The sequence below is a fragment of the Scaptodrosophila lebanonensis genome, unplaced genomic scaffold (genome assembly GCF_003285725.1).
Source record: "Scaptodrosophila lebanonensis strain 11010-0011.00,11010-0021.00 unplaced genomic scaffold, SlebRS2 tig00000001-arrow-pilon, whole genome shotgun sequence".
Classification (NCBI taxonomy): Eukaryota; Metazoa; Arthropoda; class Insecta; order Diptera; family Drosophilidae; genus Scaptodrosophila; species Scaptodrosophila lebanonensis.
Window position 1 is genome coordinate 15,723,627 of NW_022060529.1, and position 23,985 is coordinate 15,747,611.

A 23,985-nucleotide genomic window follows, 5' to 3' on the forward strand; every position below is an offset into this window, starting at 1 on the left:
ACAATTTTTATTACGAGTACGTTAGATCCCGTGATTAATTTTCAGTCAACAATTTAAAGCTTTCATCGTTCTTTTCGTCGAGAAATAGCAACTTGAATATATCATTGAAGAATTCGGGATAGTAATCACATGCTCGTTGACAATCAGGCGTCCAATTGATTTCCAATAACTTCGGTTGCATCACATTTTTGCCGGCGCTGTTGGAATTCCATTCCAGCATTATGTCAGCCGCGTATAAGGCACGGGATTGGGGACAAGGGGTGAGGCCACAAGGTGGCGGCGCTTTGGTGGCACATTGTAGAACCTCGTGCAGCATTCGGCATATCTGTTGCTCCACAATTCTCCATTCATTGTCCGGATACTGCTCCTGCCACATTCCCACAAAGTCGTCGCACTTGATGTGATGGAGCTCAGCATTTTCCTGATAGTTCATAACCGTGTAGTGCTTTTCATAGTCATCGAAGTTGTCCAACGAAAAGGGGCGATTGGCAAACCGCAAGAAGAATTTGCGATGCACATAGGCCTCTAGCGGCTTAGCACACTTCATGAGTATAACATAGCGTATATCGAACTTCACTTGGGCATCCAATTCGTATCTTTTAAAGAGTACCGGTCGCTCTATATATTTCTGGGCGATTTTTGGACCAGTTGCGGGCAAACGCACAATTTGCTTAATGTTGTTGGTAATGTGCGTGTCAAGTCCACGTGCCAGATTCCAGGGTTTAACTATCCAATGGTTGTCCAATCCCTTAGCTGCACGATGCTGATAATACGAGGCAAATTCCAGCAGCTCCGTGGTCAAATTGTATGTGGTGGGCAGCCAAGAGGGCAGGGTCTCCAATGTTTCGGAATTGTGATGTTCTTTGGCTGCTCGTCGCGCTACAATACTGAGGAGATCCTTGATGGTAATCACATACTCAAAAGGAAACTGATTGATGAACTTGTTGGGCGTCTGCGACGACAGCTCCGCAAATGTTTTGTAATGACGGGTAAGCCATAGGACGTCGGCCTCTACCTCATTGTCGACCAGTGTAAATTCAGGAGCCGTGAGATGGGCCCGTATTACATCGTATTCAGCATAAACCTTCAAGGGGTCGCATCGTGAGATTTGTGGCGATAGAACATTCGCCAGTGGATAAGTCTCCGGTATATGTCCACTGGAGAAGTATTCAGCTCCAGGTTCCGTTTGTATAAAAGTTTTGTCGCTGAAGTCCGCATCACGCCACGGCAGCAGCAACGCTGGACGCTGAACTGCATCCTTAGCCACATATTCAATAAAGTCGCGAGTGACCTGCTCGCCTTGCTTAGAATCCCGGATGGGAAAAAGCAAGCTATATGTGGTTTGCGTGCTGAGGTAGAGAAAAGGAACCAGCCTGAAATTCGGTTCCTCCGCATGGTTAACTGCAGACCCAACCTCGTCCATAACATACCAAATGGGCATGCGTTCCTCGTCCGTCAAACCTTCGTTGGCTATTGAATAGGCATGACAATACTTCCATAAGCGCCGAAGTATCTTATCTACCCGCTTCTCATGCTCCAAATCCACACCTGTAATTGCAGACATGCGATCCGACAGCTGGGCGTGCTGCTCCAGCTGCTGCCGCGCATTATTCATGCGAAACGTCCAGGCATGATCTACCAGATATATGGCCAGCGGATCCTTAGCTTTGACGCCCTCCTCCCGAGCCACTTCCAGAGCAAACTTCGGATTCGGACTATCATCATCATCTTCCTCGGTGACGCCATTTTCTTCCTCGTCATAGTCGATGAGCATCAACTGTAGGGCTTCGCCGGCATCGAAGATATCCCTGGATAGTTTGCTGTAGAGCGCTGGCCAAAAATGCTCCGGTATGGCAGAGGATTCCAGTTGGGGCTTATGCAAAGCCAAAAATTCATTGTACTTGTTCACGCCGTCCATGCCGAGATAAAATGTGCTAGAAGCCAACACTGTATCGCGAGTCTCACCGAATCTGTGATACCTTTTTTTTCATTCATTCATATAATTAGGTCCTGTGTTACCATAAATAAAACAAATCAATCGCTTAAATAGCATTTTGGCCACTTTACAGTTTTAATTGTTCAAATGTTTCAAGAAATAAACATAAGATAAAGTAAAGTGGTTTTGGGGACTTTTCAGCATCCTTAAAGTTCTGAAAGATTCAAGCAAGCAAACATTCTAAGTAAACAAATGGACTTATTTGTAGAGCAGTACTTAGTGTGACCGTATTTATGTGATGAGCTCAGCGCTACCCATCATCAGCTGTTCGACGGCTGTTGGTGAATATTATTAACAAAACGACGGCATTACTCACATACATAAACACGTAAATAAAGTGTAATTTCACCATTAGAATTATAGATAACGTCTGTAACACTTATAACTGGCCGCCTGTGAACATTTAAAAAAGTTCAAAGTCATCAACACAAGTCAATTTGAACGCAAGAAAAGAAGGGTACACAATTAGATTTTACTTTCTTGTCATGCTTGCTTATGTTGAACTATTCAAGAACACGCAAATGTGGCAAAATTCCTAGTTCTGTGTGGTAGTTGTGTCAGTTCAAAATTGAGTGTTTTCGTCTGCCAAAACACAGAGAAGTACCAGAGACAAAAGCAGAATGAGCGGTACATTAACACTGCCAGCAGCCGCAAACGTTGGCGGCGGCGGCGGCGCTGTGCCTTCGGTTCCGACTGTGTCAGTGGTACAGCCGCAGTCAGTAGACGCAGGAGCTTGCATGGATATTGAGGTAAGCAGTGACAGTCGTATTGGAATCATTAGATGAGTCTGTTCAACGGCACTGGATCAAAGTCTTAAGCATATCAGAAAGTGACACAATTTGTTTAAAATCGCGCAATTGCGCAGTTATAGCGCATAGGCTAGCCCGTTAAATAACAAGCTCCGATTAGGACTTCCGGGTATGCTGGTATTTAAATCAGGTCCGGGCATTGGGTCAGATTGTTCCAAATGATGTATAAATAAGTGTGTGATGGGTGTGTTTTTTGCGGCTGTTGTGATTGTTATTGTTCTCACTAGGCACAAATTTGATTTAGTTTTCAGCTGTATGTTCTCAGTATTACTCAATACATACTTAACTAAACATCCACAAATCTCTCTCACACACACAAACACACACACAACTATTTGTGCCTAAACAAAAACATTTCCAATGTCATGTGTATGCCAAATTCTCATGTAATAAATTATTTTTCAATTTCAGGATTCCAGAAATAACGGCTTTTGGCTCTGGAAATGGTTGTTTAATTGGACATCTAGCTCACCCACAATGCTTCGCGCCGTTGAGAAGAAGATTCTCTCGTACCTGAAGCTTCCCTATCGCGGTTTCTTTGTCGATATTGGGCCCGCGGTAGGTGATTCCGATAAAATATGGACGATAAGCCTAAACACAGAGTCAAAAGAGGTCCCGCTCGTGCTATTGCACGGCCTCGGCGCTGGCATTGCACTTTGGGTCATGAATCTTGATGCTTTTGCAAAGGAGAGGCCCGTCTATGCTATGGATATACTCGGCTTTGGTCGCAGTTCCCGTCCCCTCTTCTCTAAGGATGCTCTAATCTGCGAGAAGCAGTTCGTGAAGTCGGTTGAAGAGTGGCGACGCGAAATGAACATAAACGACATGATCTTGCTGGGACACTCTATGGGCGGTTTTATCGCATCGAGCTATGCACTCACCTATCCGGAGCGAGTGAAGCATCTAATACTAGCTGACCCCTGGGGCTTTCCTGAGAAACCGTCGGAGACCACAAACTCAAAACAGATTCCGCTGTGGGTGCGCGCAATTGCACGTGTGTTGACTCCGCTAAATCCGTTATGGGCTCTACGTGCTGCCGGTCCCTTCGGTCAGTGGGTGGTGCAAAAGACAAGACCAGATATCATGCGGAAATTCGCTAACACCATTGAGGAGGATATCAATTTATTGCCCCAATACATCCATCAATGCAATGCGCAAAGGCCCAGCGGTGAATCTGCCTTCCACACAATGATGGAATCCTTTGGCTGGGCCAAGCATCCTATGATACATCGCATTAAGGATGTGCGCGGCGACATACCCATCACATTCATTTACGGCTCCCGCTCCTGGATCGACTCGTCATCGGGAGAGAAAATAAAATCACAGCGCGGCAGTAACATGGTGGACATAAAAATCGTAACTGGAGCTGGTCATCATGTCTACGCTGATAAGCCGGACGTATTTAATCGCTATGTGAACGACACCTGTGATATGTACAAAGTGGATAGGCAGAGGCAGTTGTTGGCTCCACTGCAGCTCATTCGCGACGCGACTGAGTCGGATGATGAGCATGAAATGCTTGTTGAAGAGCCGCCCTTAAATGCCGCAGAGTCAGTGGAAATACAGCCAGAGGCTGCACCGACCTCAATGCGGGCGGAAGTACCAAACGAAGCACAGGTTACTGCGGCGGGAACAGCTGCTGATTTGGCGGCCGATGTCAAGCGAAAATAATAATGATGAAAACGGTATTTTCGATATAAATTATGAAATCAAAAAGCTAATTTGTATTTTTTTAGTGTTTTTGCCTAGTATTAAAATGGTTTTCTTATCTATTATGGTTGCTATTTCTATTCATTTTAAAATATAAAAACAAAATTTCCAAGCCACAGCTACATGGACAGTCACCATATACATAAATATGTACATAGATATGTACTTATACATAGCTCTATTTTTCCTAGATTGCATTCAACTATTTCAATCACTAATTACTTTAATCATGCATGATTAAATGTACATAGGTACATACATATGTATATATGCATGTATGTACATATATTTGTCCATGTGCTTTGGGTAAAAATATGTAATGCCAGTTGCTGATGTTCGTGCGCTGATTCAGCAGTGATTAGTAGTCATTATTCTTAGGTTCAAAGTGCAGCTGAACGCTCGTTTCAAAACAAAGCCACGAACACGATACGAATGCTACAGTTATGGCCATAAGGGTTAGCGGTGGCAAGAGAAAAACAAAACTTTTCAGTCAAGCCTATAAGTATACTTTTCAAATTCAAATCACATTGAAAGCTGACCACGAAGTGTTAATAATAATGAATAAATTGAGCATTCCACACAGTGCGATCATATGATTAATATGAAAACATATTATACACAATTTTTCACAGAATATGATTAGAAAAACAAAATACGAAGCACCCTTCAAAATTCGGTTTCATCAACAACAAAACAATTCGCAAACAAAGAGCAAAGTTACAACCGGGGCCGGCATTCTGAGCTTATCAACGCTTTAAAATAACAACACTAAGTACTTGGCTTGCCGATAAGCTGCAGCGGTCATTCATTCAATATAACAAACAAAGAACATTCTTTCACGTAAACAACAAATGCATGTAATTGTTTTGTATATTTATTTGCAGGTTTTTAATGCTTTCGCTCTAATGATTTTTATTCAATTAGTCTTTATTTTTGTTTTTTGCTGTTATCTCAGGAAAATTTGATACATATGTATATAGTAGATGGTTATTTAGGGTTTTGTTCTCTATTTGGCATCAGCAAAACCAACTCGATCATTACCCATATCGAATTCAGTGTAGTACTTTCCAATAAAGACATCTCCCAGTATCCACAGTGGTCCGTTAGGAGGCGGAATATCCATGCCCATGAAGCCTGACAGACAAATGGTCTTGCCCATTTGAGCAATGCGCAGAATATAGTCCTTGCCCTCCAGTTCGAATGTTTTGCCACCGAGCACGAACTTTATAACTGGTAATTTGGGAATCATGTCGCATGACACAACATACTGTCCCCCGATAATGGGAGTGCCGCCGATGGCCTGATTAATAGAAGTTGCTTCAGTTGCTGGAGCAGCAATGAGGGAAGTTCCTGTATCGGCAATTACTTGGCAGCCGCCTTTGCAGAGCTGTACGTCACCAATGGAAGCCGAGTCCATTTTTACCTGCCAGTAAGCCTTACGTGTCACAGGCAAGTAGGTGAAATCTCCAGTATAATGATCGGGATCAGAGCCACCAAATATGATTTCACCCCCCTCTGGTGCAGAGGCATCGCGATTGAGATAGAACGAAAATACAGGGGCAGAGATTAGGCCCTGCTCGTACATGGCATAGAACGGAGGTTTTACGCCGTCGACAGAAATGGAGCTATATCCTAAACCAAGGATGCCATCGAACTTAGCAGCCACAAAGACCAATCCAGGTTCGCTTAGGGCTTCGGCAAACGTCTGGTCCTTAATGTTCAATCCGCCAATACTGACTGTGTCACTGGACAAATAACCAGACAAGCTGCCCGATCCGTAGTGAATGGCGAACTCGGTTCCGTTTTTCACGTATGTCTTCGACTTGTTTGCATCGTACTTATTGTGCATTAGACAAGCAATGTTGGTCAGGTGACATTTCTTTGAGGGTACCCACAAATTTGAAGAGCCGGTATCGAACACTACCTTAAAGTTTTGTGGCGGCGATCCAATAGAAATAGGTCCGTAGTACTGGGCATCCAGGTAGTTGGACAACGGCTCGGGGGCTATTCCATCTGCACCGTACTTAATGCGTATTTGTTGCAACTCTGTACCAACATCGTCTAAATGGCGACGCGCAGACTGAAAACGATGCAAAGGAACGCGTTGGAGTTGGGCTTGGGCGAGAGCAAGGCAACCGGCTAGCAGAATTAACGTTATCTGCATCTTAACTGGAAAAGCAAGTCCGAATATTTGTATAATAAAGCGCAGCTCTGACAAGAAATAAACTACAGTTACCCTTTGTTCAAGTTAATCTAATAAATTGCAGCGCAGAAATGATTCAGCATGTACTAAGACTCTGGTGCATTGAAAAGTATCGACTACTTCAATTACGATGCATCGAACTAGTGATGGGCTTTTGAACTCAATGCGTGGCAATGTAACTGTTAGCTGTAAGATTTGTTTAGAAAATGAATTAATAGTGGTATCCCTGCAAATTATTTTGATTTGATCAATGATTTTAAATGATTTTATAAGGATGCTCATACATTAGACTCTCACAATTATTTTATTTTACTAAATTAGCTAACTAACTCCATGTGTACTTTTGATTGTTGTTTAAAATTTACAATTTTAGCACAAGAGGAAACGTCAAAATTTATCTTGTGTTTCTGATTGAACACCTGGTACGAATGTAGTCAGTAACTCTTTATGAAAATACTCTATAAATTTTGTAAATTGCTTCAAATATTTGCCCTGGCTTACGAATATGATTTATCCATCTAGGCGGAAATTTTATAATCAATTTTTAAACAGGCTCAACATACTGTTCTTACTTGGAAAACGAACAAGGTTGACTTTGATTTAATTCAATATTAATTTATTTTTAACTAAATAACATAATTTGTCTTCGATCATAATAATTTGATTATGAAAATAGATTAAACCGAATATAGTCCAACAAAATATTAATCATTATTTAGCATCAGCAAAACCAACACGTTGATTACTCATGTCGAACAATGTGTAATATTTTCTTATAAAGATATTTCCCAATAGCCATATAGTTTCACGCGGATATGGCATGTCAAAGCCCATGAATCTTGAGAAACAAATCGACTTCCCCATTTCAGTAAGGCGAAGTATATAATCCGTTCCTTGGAGTTGAAAGGTCTTGTCCCCAAATACAAATTTAATAACGGGCAATTCGGAGGTTATGTTACAGGGAATTCTCCTATCGTCAGCGGCTCCAATCGCATTATTTATCGCTTTGGCGTCCACTGATGGAGCTATAATGAATGATACCCCAGTATCAATGACAGCTTGGCAGCCTCCCTTACAAAGTTCTACGTCATCTATAGAAGCAGATTCCATTTTGATTTGCCAGTAGCGCTGCCCCATCACTGGCAGGTATGTGAAATTTCCAGAGTAGTGTTTGGGATTTGAGCCTCCAAACAAGAGTTCGCCTCCGTCACGGTTGAGATAAAATGAAAACACAGGTGCAGAGATTAGCCCCTGTTCATACATAGCATAAAACGGGGGCTTAACGTCATCCACGGAAGTCGATTCATAACCTAGACCGAGTATGCCATCGGATATTGTTGAGCCAAAAAACTTGTCTGTAACGCCTGTTGCCTCTGCAAAAGTTTGGTTTTGAATACACAGTCCGCCAATATTAAGGAAATCAGTGGACAAATAACCCGTAACAGCGCCTTTTCCATATTGTAATGAAAAATAAGTTCCATTTTTAATGTACGTCCGTGACTTTCTTGCATCGTACTTCTTGTGCATTAGACAGGCAATGTTGGTTTTACGGCATTTCTTTGAAGGCACCCACAAATTTGAGGAGCCAGTATCAAAATTCACTTTAAATTTTTGCGGTGGTGTTCCAATAGAAATAATCCCATAATACTCTCCATCCAGATAGATGTACAAGGGAATCGATGCACAGGTACCTTCTCCGTCCTTTAATTGAAGCCGACGACTATTTACCTCACTTTTGAAACGTTGTAAAGGAACACGTTGGAAGCTTGCATGCGTAGTGACTAGGCACAAAATAATTATTAACAGATTCATGATAGTTTTATATAATTTGAATACTCTACTTGGGTTCTAAAATATCACGTTAAATCAGATGGATTTATTAGCAAGTGAATGTTGACGCCTTCATGGTTCTATACGGAATACTCATTAAAAATACATTTTTATAACATATAAATATGAATTATTTATAGTATGCTTTGTTTTAAATGATTGACTTACTGACTCATGACCAGAGAACAGTCAAACTTCGTAAAGAGGGTTGAAATTTCAAGAGGTTTCTTATGTAAATTAGAGTTAAAGGTTTTATGGTAGAAAAGGATTTCAAGCTTGATTTGAACGCAGCAAAAAAAAAAAAATCTATGAAAACATGGTAATTCATTGGCTTACAGCTAGCCTGCACCTTGTCCAGATATTTAGCCTCAAATAATAGACGACCAATTTCACTTGAATACTTCACACGGCATCTCTTTTATCTGATTTCTTTGTCCAGATTTGTTCAGAAGGCTTTTTTAAGTTATATTTTGCAAATAATTCATAAGAATTTAGATTTAACATTGTACAATATATGTATATTATCCGAACCCATACCATTTTCAATCATACATACTAGTGTTAAGAGTGCATAATAGTTCATATAACAAGCGCCATTTTTACAAGTAAGCAATTGCAGTTTCCAACGTTTATAATTTTGCTCCATGTATATTGTAAAAAAATGCATTTAAATTGCTTAAAGTACTCAGTGTTACTTCTCGTCCTTAGTACTTATAACGATAAATGGCAACGCCAGCGACACCAACCAGAATAGATCCCATTAAGTAGCCCAACAGTTTAAGCTGCAATATGATTATACTGACTGATAAGTATAAAAATGTAATAATTTATTCTCGTAATATACCTTGGAGTTGTCTACCAATGGTTGTTTTTGTCTGGAAGCAGTCTTTTGTTCCATTTTTTTAGCTTGCCCCAGCATTTTTTGATACATTTCCTTCTCATTGTGCTCTTCGCGGCGCGCTTTAATAAAAAGCCTTGCCAAGTCCTGTTGAACAGTGCGGTTTTCAGGTTCCAATGTAGCTACCTTTTGCAAAAGTTTGATAGCGCCCTGCGTATCAGCCTTGCCTTCAAGTATCTAAATAAGGTGAACATATGGCATAAACATATATAAGTGATTTTCTATAATCTCGAATCTAGCATTCTATTCTTGTGCTTAGTATTATACATGTGTTATTACTCACCCTGCCCTTGCGATATAGAGCCTTTGAGTTATTTGGCTGGCAACGTAGGACGTGCTCTACCGATTGCAGTGCAGCGTCATACGCGTCAATTTTTATTTGCGCCATGGCCAGGTTATTGTAGACAATCAAGCGATCCTCTAATAGAGTCTGCAAATCACTATTGGATAACTGCTGAAGTGAATTAGTTTGGATATTACATATTACTTTGCTAATACAACTCACTTCTAGGTCTTCTTTGCCAAACTCGGCGTCAGGGTCCCCATCGCGGTCATCTAGAAAGTCAAGCGCACGTCTGTACAGATTTATAGCATTGTTGTACTCCAAGCGTTTGTAAAAATAGTTGGCTCGTTCTTTTTTTCGTATGCTACAAGATAATCGGACTGTAAATAATACATATTTAATACAAGAATAAAGCCTACCCATATTTGCGCAGAATTTCGAAAGTCTTCAGGTCCGCAAAGTCTTCAGTTTTGCAATCTAAAAGTTCGACTTCGTATGTTAACTATTGAGAACAATATATAAAAATTGTTTAAAAAAAATAGTCTTATATAGTGGAACTTATTACTTACATGTGCATCAGGACCTATTATGGGCTCAGATTCGTTGTCTTTTTTGAGTCCAGTCGAGCCGTAGCCAAAGCGCGAATCGAGCTGCACCTTTGCCACTTCGCCCACCTTCATCATGGGTAGCACCATATCCAAGCCGTGTACCACCTCAAAGTCGCCTACATGCACCTCGAAGCCCTGCTCTTGTTCCACAATTGTACCATCGTCCAGCTTACCAGTGAAAGTTATTTTAACTAAGTCTCCACGGACTGGACGCCTTGCATCCGGAGGCGCCTGCTTAATAATGCGTTTCACCAGCTGCTTGTTTCCCAAAACATCACATTCATTTTCACTCTCTGAGTCACTTCCAGTTGGTGGATCATAGTCTGAATCGGGAGCAACACTTGCGCCAGCCGAGTCAAAAGTCGCAGGCTTCTCCGATTTGGCAGACTGCGCCGCTCTTATATCCTTCGTATCTTCGGCATTGGTCAGGTCTTCAAAAGAACTGTTGCTGGATTTTTCGACGTCCATATTAACCTATGGGACAAATGTGTAAAAAGCGAAAACATGGAACAAAGGGCGATATTTACTCTACGTAAGTGCACTTTAGTACGGAGTGCAATGTATGGCTTAGGCCTACTCAAATTTTTATTGTAGAAACCAAGAAACGGCTCTGACAGAGTTAGCAGAGTAGTGTTTTCCGAAAATTAGTACTAATTCGAACTTATAATGTAATATTAAGAAATTGTTGCTTTCACAAGTACTTTTGACATTTCCCTGACGGAGTTGCCAAGTCTAAGGCGCATGGAAATGTCAGCCCTAAGGCGTTGCCAGATGTTGCTTCTATTTTGTGCTCACACAGCTGATAAACAACATACGCATAGACTTCGGTGTTCATTTAGATTTTTCGTTAATTTAGTGTGCAAAACGTCGTTTTACAATAAACAAATTTTTATTTCCTTTCACATACAGTAGTAAAAAATGGGGAAACCAAAAAAAACCAATGAACAAAAGCGTAAGAAGCAACAGGGCCAACGCAGTTACGGGTCCCCCTCAAAAGCAAAGCATGGCCTACAAAATAATACGGTAAGTAGTTTAAATTAAAAACATTCCTGGGTCGATATGTATATAATATACATATGTATATACAAATGAGATCTGCTATGCCAAACATCTTTTTACCAACGCTTTATGTCGCGCGCATTTGATACAGCGTCCTCCATGTTTTTATTTCCTATTCCAAGACCCGGGTTGCTTGGGTGCTTCGGTTGGGGTGATCCGTAGTGCGCAAACGCTAAGCCGAAACACCCAAAAAACAACCCACCTGTCAAAAATATGAATAGGTTCCAGAAAGTCTTTCACATAAATTGAATCATCGCGAGTTTGTGTAGTGAAACAAAAAAGAATTTTGCCAAAAAAAAAGTACCAAATACCAACCGAGCAGCCAAGGAAAAAGAGCAACCCACCAACAAAAGAATAACCAAGCGTAATAATATAAACATAAAATAAAGAAATCAGGATATGGAACAGATCTGGCACAAAGTTTGCAAGCACTACGATGTGCCCGAGCAGGTGGCCACCACCTGGTATAAACGCATTGAGCAACAGCTGAGCGTGGACAGTCCGACCCGTGCTTACCATAACTGGAAAATGATGCAGCGGAAACTTGAGCATCTGGCAGACTGCGCGCCCAGCATCGCGCTGGCCGCATTCTTTCAATACTATCATTTCGATGGAAACCGTAGTTGTGTGCAACAGAATTGCGTGGTTTTCGAGGAGTTTTGTCGTGATGCAATGATTGAGGATGTGAGTAGATATAAGCATTTGACAGTAAAAGATTCAGTTTTGGCATGTTCAGGAGGATGTCAAATCACTAATATGCAATCTACTGGGACGGAAAACACCCGATAATGAGGTAACATGGTGCCATGATGACGAGGCTAACTTGTTGCAAGATGTGGATCTGGTTGTGTTGGCGTAAGATTTGTAAAGCAATAGCATACTATTGACGATAACTGAAATATTATTTTCAAAATTAGCGCTCCACCGGAGGAGTATAAACACTACACGCAGCTGCTACGTTACGAGTATGCGAATATGAGCGATGAGAACTATAAGATGATGCGTGTCAAGGTACTTGAAACTTTGTTACTGATTCCAAGCATATATGCCACGCCCAGCTATCATGAGAAGTACGAGGAACGTGCACGGGCGAATATACGACAGGAGATAAGCGAATTAAAGAAATAGGCATATTAATTTATCGGCTGAAACTTACATACATACTTCTACCTTCAATTTATAAATGTTTTATTCAGGGCTATCGACGGACTAGTTAGTTTTGCTGTTAGTGATTTGTTAAATTTCTTAGCTAGCCAATTTACTTGCAATACTACACATGATTTTTATGATGACTCCAACTGCCCAAAACTTATAATCCGTTTACAGAAAAAAGTCCAATTACAACTAAAAGTCGAGATTATTCAGCTTAATATTAACATAATGTACCTCAGCTTAGGGTATGGTACAATAAAAGCATGTATTGTAAACATAGGATTGCATATACGTAATTGATGTCTGTTAAAAAAAAAAAAGAAAATATGAATAAAGTCAATGTATATAACAAGAAAACAATTGTTTTACTTAAACCATCTCGAAAGAAACTAAGAAATTAATCCGCAGTAAGTACATAAAAGAAATAACAATACAAGGTATAAATGAATTTAATATGAATTTTTTCTTTTGTAATACTAGGCTGCGCCAGCTCATATGCCAGAAGCGCGATCAGCATTCAAAAAGTTTAAAGACAACCAAATGAAGGTATAGTATCCATTTTATTATATTCTGGTATACTCGCTCTTAATATTATAACCTTTTCGCATTTAAGAAATCACCAAAGCGATTGCAGAACAAAAATAAGCATGGAGGGAAAAAAAATTTACAAAATCGCACCTATATGCAGAAGTTGCTGAGCTCTATAAAGCGTCGCACAGGATTAACTCCACAGCGATCGTGTAAAACACATATCAAAAGGAAGTTAGACTTTCAAGCACAAGGGAAAAAACAAAAAGAGACTGTAAATGAGCTGCCAAAACCAAAATTTTATCCTTCGAAGGAGGTAAATACTTAGAGTTTTGGTTTTTAAAACCTTCGCTTTGGTAACAAAAATTGTGAATGTTAGGAAAGTTTATGAAGTTAGCATAGTTTACTCATGCTTTTTTAAACAACAGTACTGCGAGAAAGTAAATCGCCTTGAAGACACCATTGAAGACGGAGAAATCCTAGAAGACCAACAGGCGTCAAATCTTAGTGATGACGATGATTGCGTGATTATACATACTCCTTCACTAGAAAAAATAGTATTAGAGGATACCGACGATGATGATGAAGTCCAACATGAGAAGCCGATGACAAGTAATCAAGCTAGGGGTGTCGTCGATAATTTGCTGTATCAAGACCGCAAACGCAGCAACGACATGCTATTTAAGCCCAAGGGAATTAAGGGTTTGTTGTATAACACAATATCATCAAATTGTGTCAATTCTCCGAACTCTTTAAAAACTAACAATAGCAAGTGCATTGTTATTGACGATAATTGTGACAATTCAGTTATTTTTGTTGGTGAGTGTACAGCAGCTGATTTTATAGCCCTTCCCCCAGATGATCCAAAACCGCCTCGTCGTAAAATCGATGTTTCAAAAAAATTAAAAAACTCGCTTAAAAGTGATGACATATATACCACCGTCGAAAAACGTCAACTAAATGCGTATAATAGCAATACGTATAATCCATCGGCTGCTGAAGATAAGCCAGCCAGCGGAAAGCGTCCCATCTTAATCGATGGGAGCAATGTGGCTTTCGCGTAAGTAGTGTTCAAATATAATTCCTATATGCATTTTATTTTGCGGCTTGCCACATACAGACATGGCTGCTCAAATGTTTATTCCACCGAAGGTATTAAATACTGCATTGAATATTTTGAGAAAATGGGCCACGATGTGAAGGCTGTTGTGCCAATGTTCCGCAGAAATCCCGAGAAGTCCTCAAATCCTGAACTTCTAGACAAATTGCATAAAGCGAAGAAGGTGGTGTTTACGCCCTGTAAAAATATACCTGGTCAAAAGTCTGCTTCCTATGATGATCGGTGTGTATTTTATCACTTATCTAAAGATTCACTTATATGTTAAATGCTCGATCATTTTTTCAGCTTTATATTGCAACTGGCATATGAGATTAACGCAGCAGTTGTGTCAAACGACAACTATCGAGATTTAATAAATGAAAGTCCAGCTTTTAAGAAAATTATCGAAAATCGCGTGATTGGCTACACATTTTGTAATGACATTTTCATATTACCAAAGGACCCATACGGACGTTGGGGACCTACATTGGATCAAATTTTAAAATATTAACAAGTCAGTTAGTTAGGATATTCTGTAATTTAGATAACTCTATTTTTCGATTTATCCTTTTGGAAAAAAATTTAAGTTTATTTAGTTCTATTAGTTTATTCCCGTAAACAACACTTTATGCTTTCAATTTTTTTTTGTTGGTTTTTTAAAATTAAAGTTAGATCAGCTATATTTCAATCTGATGTATTATTAACTATAAATATTAAATAATGGTGTGAAAAAGCATAAATTTTTTAGTGGTTTACAAAACAGATGGCCAGCTCTAAACTATTGGCATATTACTATTATTCACAACAACTGTTGTGCTCATTGTGCTAGGTGGCACGTAAGCTGGTGGTTCTCCATATCCTTCAGTCAAATTGGGATTACTGCACTCCAAGTTAGTTGCAATAGTGAGCGTGGATCCGTCATTGCAAAGGGCTGGATTAAATTGTTTGCTGTCGCTGTTCAGGGCAACCTCATCGTATGTTGGGGGCAAGTCCAAATTTTTGCTGACAGTGTGTTCGTTGCTCATGACAACCCCGTTTCCAACGCCAGGGGGACCGTTAACATTGTTATTATTGCTTATCGTTATCTCCATTTGTCGCCGTGCTGTAAGAATTTAAAAAATTGAAACACGAATTGAAAAAAAGTTGATATGTAGTTGTGGCATAGTTTGGTAAATCGGTATTTCGGCGCGCATTTGTAAATCTGTTCCCAATATTTGATTTGTACCTTTATAATCAACACATAAACCATTGTGAAAGAAGGTTCTACCAACAATTTTACCGGGAAGGTTTACGCGCACTTCCTAAATAAACCAGTCAGCATCAAGTTTGCTCAAATGGATTTTTGTTGTTGTTAAATATTGGAATTTTATTAAAACCAACTTGAACTTTGCCGAAGAGAATTGCTTTCATTTAAATTTAAAATTATTTTTCAGTTACAGTTCACAGCGAGTGCGCATTAAACACAGCTAGCGGCAGCATGTCAGCTGGCACTTACTGGTCAGTTACTCGTTGGCGCTCGCACGTTGCATTCCAAGGTATGTTGATTTTGCGTGTGACGACATCGAACAGCTGATCGTGTCACAAATCGTAGACTAACTTGACTAAATACATTTCAAATACTTAGAGTGAAAAAGGCCTTGGCGCCAAACTAACGTGCGCGCAGATATTGTAAGCGAAATTGTTTGATTACGTTTGGTGACCACATTAGTCATTTGTGTGTATGTTTTTATGTAATAGGGGAGCGCAAACATTAAAATTCGTTTTGGTGACGCGTCATCGAAAAGGTGAAAGTTTCGTTTGCGATAATAAATTAGTTAATTGGGAGTTCAAAAGCGTTCACAGCTACTTACAAAGCTGTACGAAGAGTGCAACAGGTTTTCAAATTCTTCTACTAGGAAAGCCACAATCATGAGCGACAAATAAAAAGTGCGGAATCAGCACGGAAAAATCATGATTTTTTTTTTTGGTTGGTTACTTTACGTTGCATTTTTAAAGCAAGATCGTCAGTAATTGTTAGGGAACATAATTGCGAAAGGTTAAGCATGGCAACACAACAGCGCGTAAATTGACACTAAAGACATTCGACAACCTGTTGACTTAACGCTTCACCGCACATTTCTCTGTAAACATGCACATATGTATGTTCGTATATACATACATGTCTATGTACTCGTATGTATGTTAGCGCGTCGAATCTACGCCCTTAAAATAATGTAAAACAATCTTGTCTTTGTAGCCGACCCGTGCAGTTTGTGCCATAAATGTTGCGACGCGTGCTCGGCTATAGTGCCCTCGGGGCGGGTCTTGTGAGCACGGGACTGAGTCTGCATACCAATGATTATGATGTTAATTCACTGGGCATTGTGCGATTGTCCCGCTCCGCCGCTGCCGTTGTCGACGTCGTCCTCACGTATAAACGGGAGCTTTACTATCGAGAGTGGGATAAAACGACGCCGGAGTATAAGGCCGAGAAGAGTCGAGCGCACAAATTAGCCGCTGAGAAGCTGTTGCAGCTGATATGCACCAATAAGGGAGTCTACATTAAGGTTGGCCAGCATATTGGCGCACTGGAGTATTTGCTGCCGAAGGAGTTTGTGCAGACTATGAAAGTTTTGCACTCAGATGCGCCGCAAAATCCCATCGAGGATCTATACAAAGTGATACGCCAGGATTTGAAATGCAATCCAGAGGACATATTCGATAACTTCGAGCGGGAGCCCCTCGGTACAGCATCACTAGCTCAGGTGCATAAAGCTCGCCTGAAAACGGGTGAGGTGGTCGCCGTTAAAGTGCAGCATCCTTATGTGAAGGGCAACTCACGAGTGGACATGAAGACCATGGAACTGGCTGTGAAAGTGTTGGCGCGCATATTTCCTGACTTCAAGATACAATGGTTGGTCGAGGAGTCGAAAAAGAATCTGCCCATCGAGTTGGACTTTCTTAATGAGGGTCGCAACGCCGAGAAGGTGGCTAAGCAATTTGAAAAGTATACTTGGCTGCGTGTTCCTAAAATATACTGGCACTTAAGCACAGCACGCGTCCTGGTAATGGAGTATCTGGAAGGTGGCCACGTGACAGACTTGGATTACATTAAACAGCACAAGATTGACCCGATTGCAGTATCCAATAAAATCGGAAAACTCTATTCGGAAATGATATTCTCAACTGGCTTTGTGCACAGTGATCCGCATCCTGGCAACATACTTGTGCGTCGGACACCCAAGCACAATGTGGAAATCATTCTACTGGATCATGGACTTTATGCAAACTTAAGTGACAAATTTCGCTATGAGTACTCCAACCTTTGGTTAAGTATACTGAACGTCGATCGACAAGCAATGCGTAAGCACAGCGCAAATCTGGGCATCAAGGGTGATCTGTACGGCCTATTCGCTTGCATGGTGACTGGACGGCCCTGGGAGACACTGCTGCAGGGCATCAACAAAGTCAAGTATTCCAAGGCGGAGGTAAGCTTATCCAAGGATTGTAATTGCCTTCATTTTAAAAATCACACATTTGTTGTATTTTTGCAGAAAAATACGTTGCAGAACAACACATCGCTGGTGTTACCTCACATTTCGGACGTGCTGGAACAGGTCGATCGCCAGATGTTGCTCATACTTAAGACCAACGACCTAATACGCGGCATTGAGTCTACACTTGGCACACAGAATCGCATGACCGCCTTCTGGGTCATGTCCAAGTGTTGTGTGCAGTCGTCCTATGCAGAGAAGCGGGAACTTAAACAGACACAACGCTGGCGACTGCTGTTTCGCGAACGCTGGGAACTATTCAAATTGAACATCTACTATCTGTACCTGGGCCTAATCAACTTTGGCTTCCTAACGGCACTCAAAGAGGTTTTATAGGACCTCAATTTTATTTCAAAGCTAGATGTAATTTCTTTGGTTGTGCAATGCTAGGGATTTGTTTGAGCTGGGATTATTTATTAAAGTACAAATTTGAGGTACGTTTCTACAATTACCTTGTTGTCTTTGCAAAATTATTGCTCGCTCAGTCATTTGACGTCGACGCCGCGCAGACTATACATAAAAATATGAATCGTTGTTAGCACGGATAGCTATGTAAGTGAAGAAGAACTAATGAACCTTACCAAGGTGACAATTAGTGGGAAAACTATAATAAAAACGAATACAAACACTGCCCAGTATACCCAGACTGGATAGTAGTAGTAGTCCCAATCGTATATTGTTGCTTCAGTTGTCCATGGGTAATTAAATATAACACTATTATTGTTGGTTATGATCTGCAGAGGTTCCACTGTGGTCGTGGTGCTCACAGTTGAGGCAACTGTGGTGGTTACATCCACGACCGTAGAAGCCATTTCAACTGTTATATTTGGACCCGGTTATGTCGTTTGTTTTGCGATTTTCTACTAGAATTGAATTCGCATTCAATTACCACGAAACGCCCGTGTTGGCCAATTTGTTTTAATATACTGACTGGACATGAAGTCAAAGGCAAAATTGATGGCCTGGTGCGATCATAATGTATGTATATATACATATTTACACTAAGAACATTTTTGCTCACCTCAGTAACAATCTTATATATAAATAGAATGCGTATGGAATTATAAATAATATGCATAGGTCCTCAGTATAATCAATAATCAATCAATCAATGCCTTATATATCTTATATTCGCACAAGTTATTCATTTCAGAAAAAATGTCATTTTTATATTTGCAGTTCCAAATCAATTCTTTACATAGGCACAACTCCCTTACAATTTTAATAGAGTTTTCTATTTTCTCTGAGTGCACGCGCACATTTAGTTACAAATATTTGCGTAGAAATACATATCTAGTATTTATTTTGTAATCGTTTGCTGATAATGAAACAAAAAGGTAATGCCTAGCCTGGGCTTAGACAGCCTACGATTTCTGCAAACCGAAGGTGAATTTTATCTAATGAAGTACACTGATAGATGTGTGCGCAAAATAGATAAGATACAATAACTTATAGATACAAAAATATGGCCACATGATTCATGACTGATTTGCAGGGCTCTGGCCGAGTGCGTTTACTTTTATGTATCACTTTAATAGCCACATTTGTGTATTTACACTCACCTTGTTCAGCTTCGAGCAAGTGTTTGAGATGTCGCGACAACATATAGGAACGATAATTTATCAAAGCAATCTGTAAGTATAATAGATGCCGCCGTGATCGGGACTCGAATGTCTAGAAATCTACAGAAAACTCACTCGAATAAAGAAAATGGCAAAGCAAATTATTGCCAAGGCTATAAGGACGGCGCCGAGATCATCCATGTCAACGTAGGTTTTATAATTTTGTTTCTCTTTTTCTTTAATTTTATATACAAATACATATATCTATGTGCATATGTGTGTATGTAGTTTGTTTATTTACTTTGTGAACTAACACTTTTTAAACGCGGCTATTTTTTTATATTTTCGTTTTCTGATTCACTTTCCCACTGAGAGGGTTTTACTGAGATAAGATATGGCTAAGATATTAATTGCTTTTTAATGCCAAAGTCATGGTGATATTAAAAAATAAAAAAATCACCGTTTCAATTCAAGTTGCATATCACGTATTTAGAGAAAGCATTCTAATGAAACATTGTCGAAGCTTTTGCAACACTTTTAAACCAGGCCAGAGTTAGTTACCAACTACGAGAGGAATTTAATGCCGACGCCCATTCCGAACAATCTCTCTGCTTCTTATCGCGCAACTTCAATGGGGAGATTGCAGTTGTTGTGTTATCAAAAACGACGCCAACCACAACAAATATTGAGAGTAAAGGTGCCGTTAGACATGCCCACATCACTCCATACTCGTATAATACCAGTACGTAAATTATCGTATATATGTGACTTTTGGTTGGTCGGTAATTATACACGCATTAGGTTCAGGAATGATGCGATGCCAGGTGACTGATCTGGTGTCTGGTCGAGTTGTTGACAAGCATTTTGTTGTTATACATATCTAGTATACTATATCTTGCCGATCACCTTGACCGAGTCAAGTGCAAATGTGTCAACTGAATCTCTTTTGTTTCGTTTCTGTTTTCGCAAGAGTTCACTGTGCTTGCGAATAATGAGAGCGTGACTGCAACACACAATTTTTTAATCCTTTTGCCTGGCTTAGAACTGCACTGATAACGCCTGTGTATTTGTGTGTGTGTGTGTGTGTGTGTGGGGCATGTGGAAACTTGATAGCCACGCATCAAGTTGAAAAAGACAGCTCGCATGCCAGTTGGGCTTAAATTAAGCTACGCGGATTTTATGGCATTGTGCGCAGAATTGAAATGCGTGCTATGCCAACTTGAATTACGAAGCAACATTAATTTGGCAACTTGATGCCTAAGTTTTTCTCCTAGCATCTAATCTTTACACTTTATACTCATTTTCACATTCGCTTTTAACACTTTCCAGTTTCAACATTAAAGGCTTCCTTTATTTTATTAGAGGCTTGCTCTTCCACTTCCACTTCGTATCGATGCCACATCGTGTCAGACACATATATCTATACATTTCGCCGTAATGACATTAAGACCTTGTAGTTGAAAATGTATATCAATTATTTGTACATCCAATAAGAAAAATAGGGCCTCATTTTAAGTCATGGTCAGGAAGGCAAATATCTTCAGAACCAATAAGTTAAATTTTTGGAGGTCATGACAAGTCAATCGTAAAAATATTTTTCATTCATAACTTTGAGAAATCGAGGAATTCACTAATATCCTTGTTAGGGGATTATCTATGCATTTTCATCATGATTTAAACATGTTAAATTTTATTCAATTTTAACCAATAAGTTAAATTTTTGGAGGTCATGACAAGTCATCGTAAAAAGATTATTACCAAGAATCGCAAATAATTATCATTCACTTATAATAACTTTGAGAAATCGAGGAATTCACTAATATCCTTGTTAGGGGATTATCTATGCATTTTCATCATGATTTAAACATTTTAAATTTGATTCATTTTCTCAAAATTGAATGAATAATTTTGATTTTTACTTTACAATTTAACCAATAATAAGTGTTTTTGAGAAAAAAAAATTAAAACGGATTAAATAATGATTATTCTTTGAGTTTTATTTATTTTATCAAAAATAAAACTCAAGTTGTAATTTTGCCTGAAAGTATTTTTTTTAGCCCAAAACTGTACTATAGGGGTGTCTTGCTTATTATTATTTATTATTTATAGCAATAACATTATAGTATATACATTTTGTTCTTAGTCGTTCTGAAAAAGGCAGGGTAATTTGCAAAATGAGGTTTGTTAAAGAATAATCATTTAATGAAATTTTTATTTTTGCTCAAAAAATAATGATTATTAGTTAAGTTGAAAAGTAAAACTCAAAATCAATCATTGTATTATAATAACAAAATAATAATAATAATGATTACAGACCATGATTTTTAGTATGCAATTTGAATTATTAATCTGTCTACTAATTATTTCCCAAATGAAAAACAGGAGTGCGCGCTTGCTGGAAACCTTTTGTACACATTTCGTACACCTATTTTTGCTTTCCAAAAATGCAAAATTTTTAAGGTTTATTTACCGAAAAGTCAAATATACGGGGCGAACTGCGAATTACTAGAAACTTTAAACGAAAATTTGAATATTATTATAGACATCTACACGAAAACGATCAACGATAATGCAGCTGGGTATTATTTGTCTGGGGATGAAAATGGAAAGTTATTGATATCAAGTAAAGCATTGCAGGCATTAAACATCGAACTCAGATATTGAATCAATGATATATGTTACTCAACTAAACCCACTTACCAGCATACTTATATATGTTGCATACAAAGAGTAAGTCTCTACTTCAGCTTGTCTCTACTTTTGCGCTTTCTATTTTAAATTGTTATCATAATATTATCATTGAGGCTTTTGTAGAAATTTTGTTTGCGTTGAATGCCTTCGTAATTAATAAGAAATGCGTAGGTTTTGTTATGTTTTCTATGCTTTAAGGTATTTCCAGTAAATGATTAAATAATTTTCCATCCTTGTAGCTTCCTCTAAACACGTTTTGTAATAAACAAACAACTATATGCATAAACTGTTATCTTTTCTGTATTATTGTGTGATTGATTTAAATAAATTAAAAGTCATTTTTGACACAACACAGAGATTGGTTTTAGTTTTTATTACTGACATCAACTGTTTAAATATTTAATCGCATTCCATTACATACGTATGCATATAATTTTACTGTTATGTAGATTTCATAATATACTCTTAGCTAGTAATTAGCTGCAATTTATGTGAAATTATAATCAATTACAATAAATTGCCTAATTGTTAAATTAATTTACACATTCGTACTTTACGTAAGTTGGCACAGTTGTTTTTTTTTGAGTTCACTTGTATACCCTATAGTTATAATAAATTTCACATGCTCAGCAAAAAAAAAAAAAAAAAACTAAACACAAAAGATAGCATTGTTTGAAAAAGTAGCAAATACATTATGTTTAGCCTTGCATTTCATTTGGAAACATGTCAATTAATTTTAAATGAACTTAATGAAAGTTTCTTTTTAATTGCCTCTATTTGCTATGCAGTTTTTTTTTTAAAACAATAATCACGCTTTGCTGTAATTCATTTATATTATTGGGGCTCTTATTCACTGCTTTTGTATGTAAATGGTCGTGAATATTTAATTATTATTAATGGGTCGCCCATACAATTTGCATTTTAAATTGTAATTAATTCTTTTACCATACTTAATCATGATGACACGTCTGTGCGCAATTAACTGTAACTATCTATATATATAGTATATGAAATGTTGCTACGTACATTATTTTTCTTTCACCATCCTTTTGAGCGTAACTTTAATGCCATTTCATTTCCGCATTTTATTCTACGGATGCCGAATTAAGCCTCGGGCTGTAATTGTTTGCAAATCTGCAGTATTTGTTTAGTGGGACTTTGGCATGTTGAATTTAAACGAAAATCAAAATGAAAAGCAAATAATACTAGTTTTCCCTTTGCGTAGGAATAGGCTATATATTTGATGTTGCCCCAACTAATGGCAAGGTGTCAGATCCATTCATGGGCTTTTGTAGTTTTAATTTAATTAGCTGTCTATGATGAAGCTTTGTTTGTTTTTGACGTTCATTTCGTATGTATTTGTGTATGTGTGTGTGTATGGTAAATGTTTAAATAGTCGAAATGCCTCTGGGAACTGTAAAGAGAGAAAAAAATTATTAAATTGTGGTTTCATGAAATATTTATATGCAATTGGCAATGCATAACTGCATAACAAGTGTTGCGTAAAAATCATAAAACAGAATTCATTTAAATGCCTTAAACACACATATATACATGTATATACACATAAATATACACACATATATGCGTGTTATTATGTTTTTCATTTTACTGCTCCTTACAGACGGAGAAGTCAAGCAAATGTGATTTTTCCTCATAAAATATTCATAGGAACTTTTTGCGTAAAAAAGCTGTCATGTCTTCTGCTTTCATTGTATGTATGTGTGAGGGTGTTTAAATTATGATTTTTAAAGGCAATTCCATTTAAATTGAAGTAATATACACAATTACTTACATAACACTTTCTTTCCATACAACAAATAGAGAATAGCCATTGATTTTAAATCCCAACGTTAGTTATTTTAGTTGGAAATAGAGTTAGAACGATTGCAAACCTTAACAGACCAATTATTTTTAAAGAAAGGAATTGGAGGAAATTATTAAAAGGGTTAACAGCTTTCTTAACCTCATTGATGTTTGTACTCCCTTAATTATTTAAAAAATCTTGTCGGAACAAGCGAAAA

General features: G+C 38.5%; 10 protein-coding genes across 13 annotated transcripts in view; 4 read left to right on the forward strand and 6 right to left on the reverse strand.

Annotated features, from left to right (window-relative positions):
• Positions 1-5: 5 nt before the first annotated feature.
• LOC115620008 (tubulin--tyrosine ligase-like protein 12) lies at positions 6-2,045 on the reverse strand. The gene has a single exon (XM_030513107.1). The coding sequence runs from the start codon at positions 1,916-1,918 to the stop codon at positions 35-37; it is 1,884 nt and encodes a 627-aa protein (XP_030368967.1). The 5' UTR covers positions 1,919-2,045; the 3' UTR covers positions 6-34.
• Positions 2,046-2,366: 321 nt separating this feature from the next.
• LOC115620010 ((Lyso)-N-acylphosphatidylethanolamine lipase) lies at positions 2,367-4,582 on the forward strand. Its single transcript, XM_030513111.1, has 2 exons — positions 2,367-2,745; positions 3,217-4,582. The coding sequence occupies exons 1-2, from the start codon at positions 2,617-2,619 to the stop codon at positions 4,474-4,476; spliced, it is 1,389 nt and encodes a 462-aa protein (XP_030368971.1). The 5' UTR covers positions 2,367-2,616; the 3' UTR covers positions 4,477-4,582.
• A 791-nt stretch (positions 4,583-5,373) lies between these two features.
• LOC115620051 (lysosomal aspartic protease) lies at positions 5,374-6,862 on the reverse strand. Its single transcript, XM_030513180.1, has 2 exons — positions 6,752-6,862; positions 5,374-6,684 (listed from the first exon to the last, which is right to left on the reverse strand). The coding sequence occupies exon 2, from the start codon at positions 6,677-6,679 to the stop codon at positions 5,522-5,524; it is 1,158 nt and encodes a 385-aa protein (XP_030369040.1). The 5' UTR covers positions 6,680-6,684; positions 6,752-6,862; the 3' UTR covers positions 5,374-5,521.
• A 567-nt stretch (positions 6,863-7,429) lies between these two features.
• LOC115626440 (lysosomal aspartic protease-like) lies at positions 7,430-8,530 on the reverse strand. Its single transcript, XM_030521854.1, has one exon. The coding sequence runs from the start codon at positions 8,528-8,530 to the stop codon at positions 7,430-7,432; it is 1,101 nt and encodes a 366-aa protein (XP_030377714.1).
• A 514-nt stretch (positions 8,531-9,044) lies between these two features.
• LOC115629006 (peptidyl-prolyl cis-trans isomerase FKBP8) lies at positions 9,045-11,022 on the reverse strand. 2 transcript variants are annotated; one of them, XM_030525298.1, is made up of 7 exons: positions 10,865-11,022; positions 10,299-10,811; positions 10,149-10,231; positions 9,952-10,093; positions 9,730-9,900; positions 9,393-9,623; positions 9,045-9,330 (listed from the first exon to the last, which is right to left on the reverse strand). In XM_030525298.1, exons 2-7 carry the CDS (start codon positions 10,803-10,805, stop codon positions 9,253-9,255), a joined length of 1,212 nt encoding a protein of 403 aa, XP_030381158.1. In that variant the 5' UTR covers positions 10,806-10,811; positions 10,865-11,022; the 3' UTR covers positions 9,045-9,252. The 2 variants fall into 2 exon arrangements, with proteins under 2 accessions (XP_030381158.1, XP_030381167.1); XM_030525307.1 differs by having other exon boundaries at positions 9,188-9,330; positions 9,730-9,897; positions 10,865-11,021.
• Positions 11,023-11,186: 164 nt separating this feature from the next.
• LOC115626474 lies at positions 11,187-14,857 on the forward strand. Its single transcript, XM_030521862.1, has 6 exons — positions 11,187-11,360; positions 13,029-13,094; positions 13,162-13,392; positions 13,505-14,136; positions 14,197-14,418; positions 14,482-14,857. Exons 1-6 carry the CDS (start codon positions 11,256-11,258, stop codon positions 14,684-14,686), a joined length of 1,461 nt encoding a protein of 486 aa, XP_030377722.1. The 5' UTR covers positions 11,187-11,255; the 3' UTR covers positions 14,687-14,857.
• LOC115626501 lies at positions 11,517-12,996 on the forward strand. Its single transcript, XM_030521890.1, has 3 exons — positions 11,517-12,080; positions 12,133-12,251; positions 12,314-12,996. The coding sequence occupies exons 1-3, from the start codon at positions 11,796-11,798 to the stop codon at positions 12,522-12,524; spliced, it is 615 nt and encodes a 204-aa protein (XP_030377750.1). The 5' UTR covers positions 11,517-11,795; the 3' UTR covers positions 12,525-12,996.
• A 66-nt stretch (positions 14,858-14,923) lies between the features above and the next one.
• On the reverse strand, positions 14,924-19,451 carry LOC115626483. 2 transcript variants are annotated; one of them, XM_030521879.1, is made up of 3 exons: positions 19,406-19,451; positions 19,271-19,340; positions 14,924-15,277 (listed from the first exon to the last, which is right to left on the reverse strand). In XM_030521879.1, the coding sequence occupies exons 2-3, from the start codon at positions 19,311-19,313 to the stop codon at positions 14,949-14,951; spliced, it is 372 nt and encodes a 123-aa protein (XP_030377739.1). In that variant the 5' UTR covers positions 19,314-19,340; positions 19,406-19,451; the 3' UTR covers positions 14,924-14,948. The 2 variants fall into 2 exon arrangements, with proteins under 2 accessions (XP_030377739.1, XP_030377732.1); XM_030521872.1 differs by lacking the exons at positions 19,271-19,340; positions 19,406-19,451 and adding exons at positions 18,161-18,218; positions 18,290-18,578.
• Positions 15,736-18,156, forward strand: LOC115626457 (uncharacterized aarF domain-containing protein kinase 1). 2 transcript variants are annotated; one of them, XM_030521842.1, is made up of 3 exons: positions 15,736-15,843; positions 16,412-17,642; positions 17,709-18,156. In XM_030521842.1, the coding sequence occupies exons 2-3, from the start codon at positions 16,437-16,439 to the stop codon at positions 18,042-18,044; spliced, it is 1,542 nt and encodes a 513-aa protein (XP_030377702.1). In that variant the 5' UTR covers positions 15,736-15,843; positions 16,412-16,436; the 3' UTR covers positions 18,045-18,156. The 2 variants fall into 2 exon arrangements, with proteins under 2 accessions (XP_030377702.1, XP_030377709.1); XM_030521849.1 differs by lacking the exon at positions 15,736-15,843 and adding an exon at positions 16,235-16,347.
• A 3,416-nt stretch (positions 19,452-22,867) lies between the features above and the next one.
• LOC115633569 (AF4/FMR2 family member 4) overlaps positions 22,868-23,985 on the reverse strand; it is a 34,860-nt gene continuing 33,742 nt past the window's right edge. The window contains exon 8 of the mRNA XM_030531027.1: positions 22,868-23,375. The gene's annotated coding sequence lies outside the window, so the exon portion shown is untranslated. The remainder of the gene's footprint in view (positions 23,376-23,985) is intronic.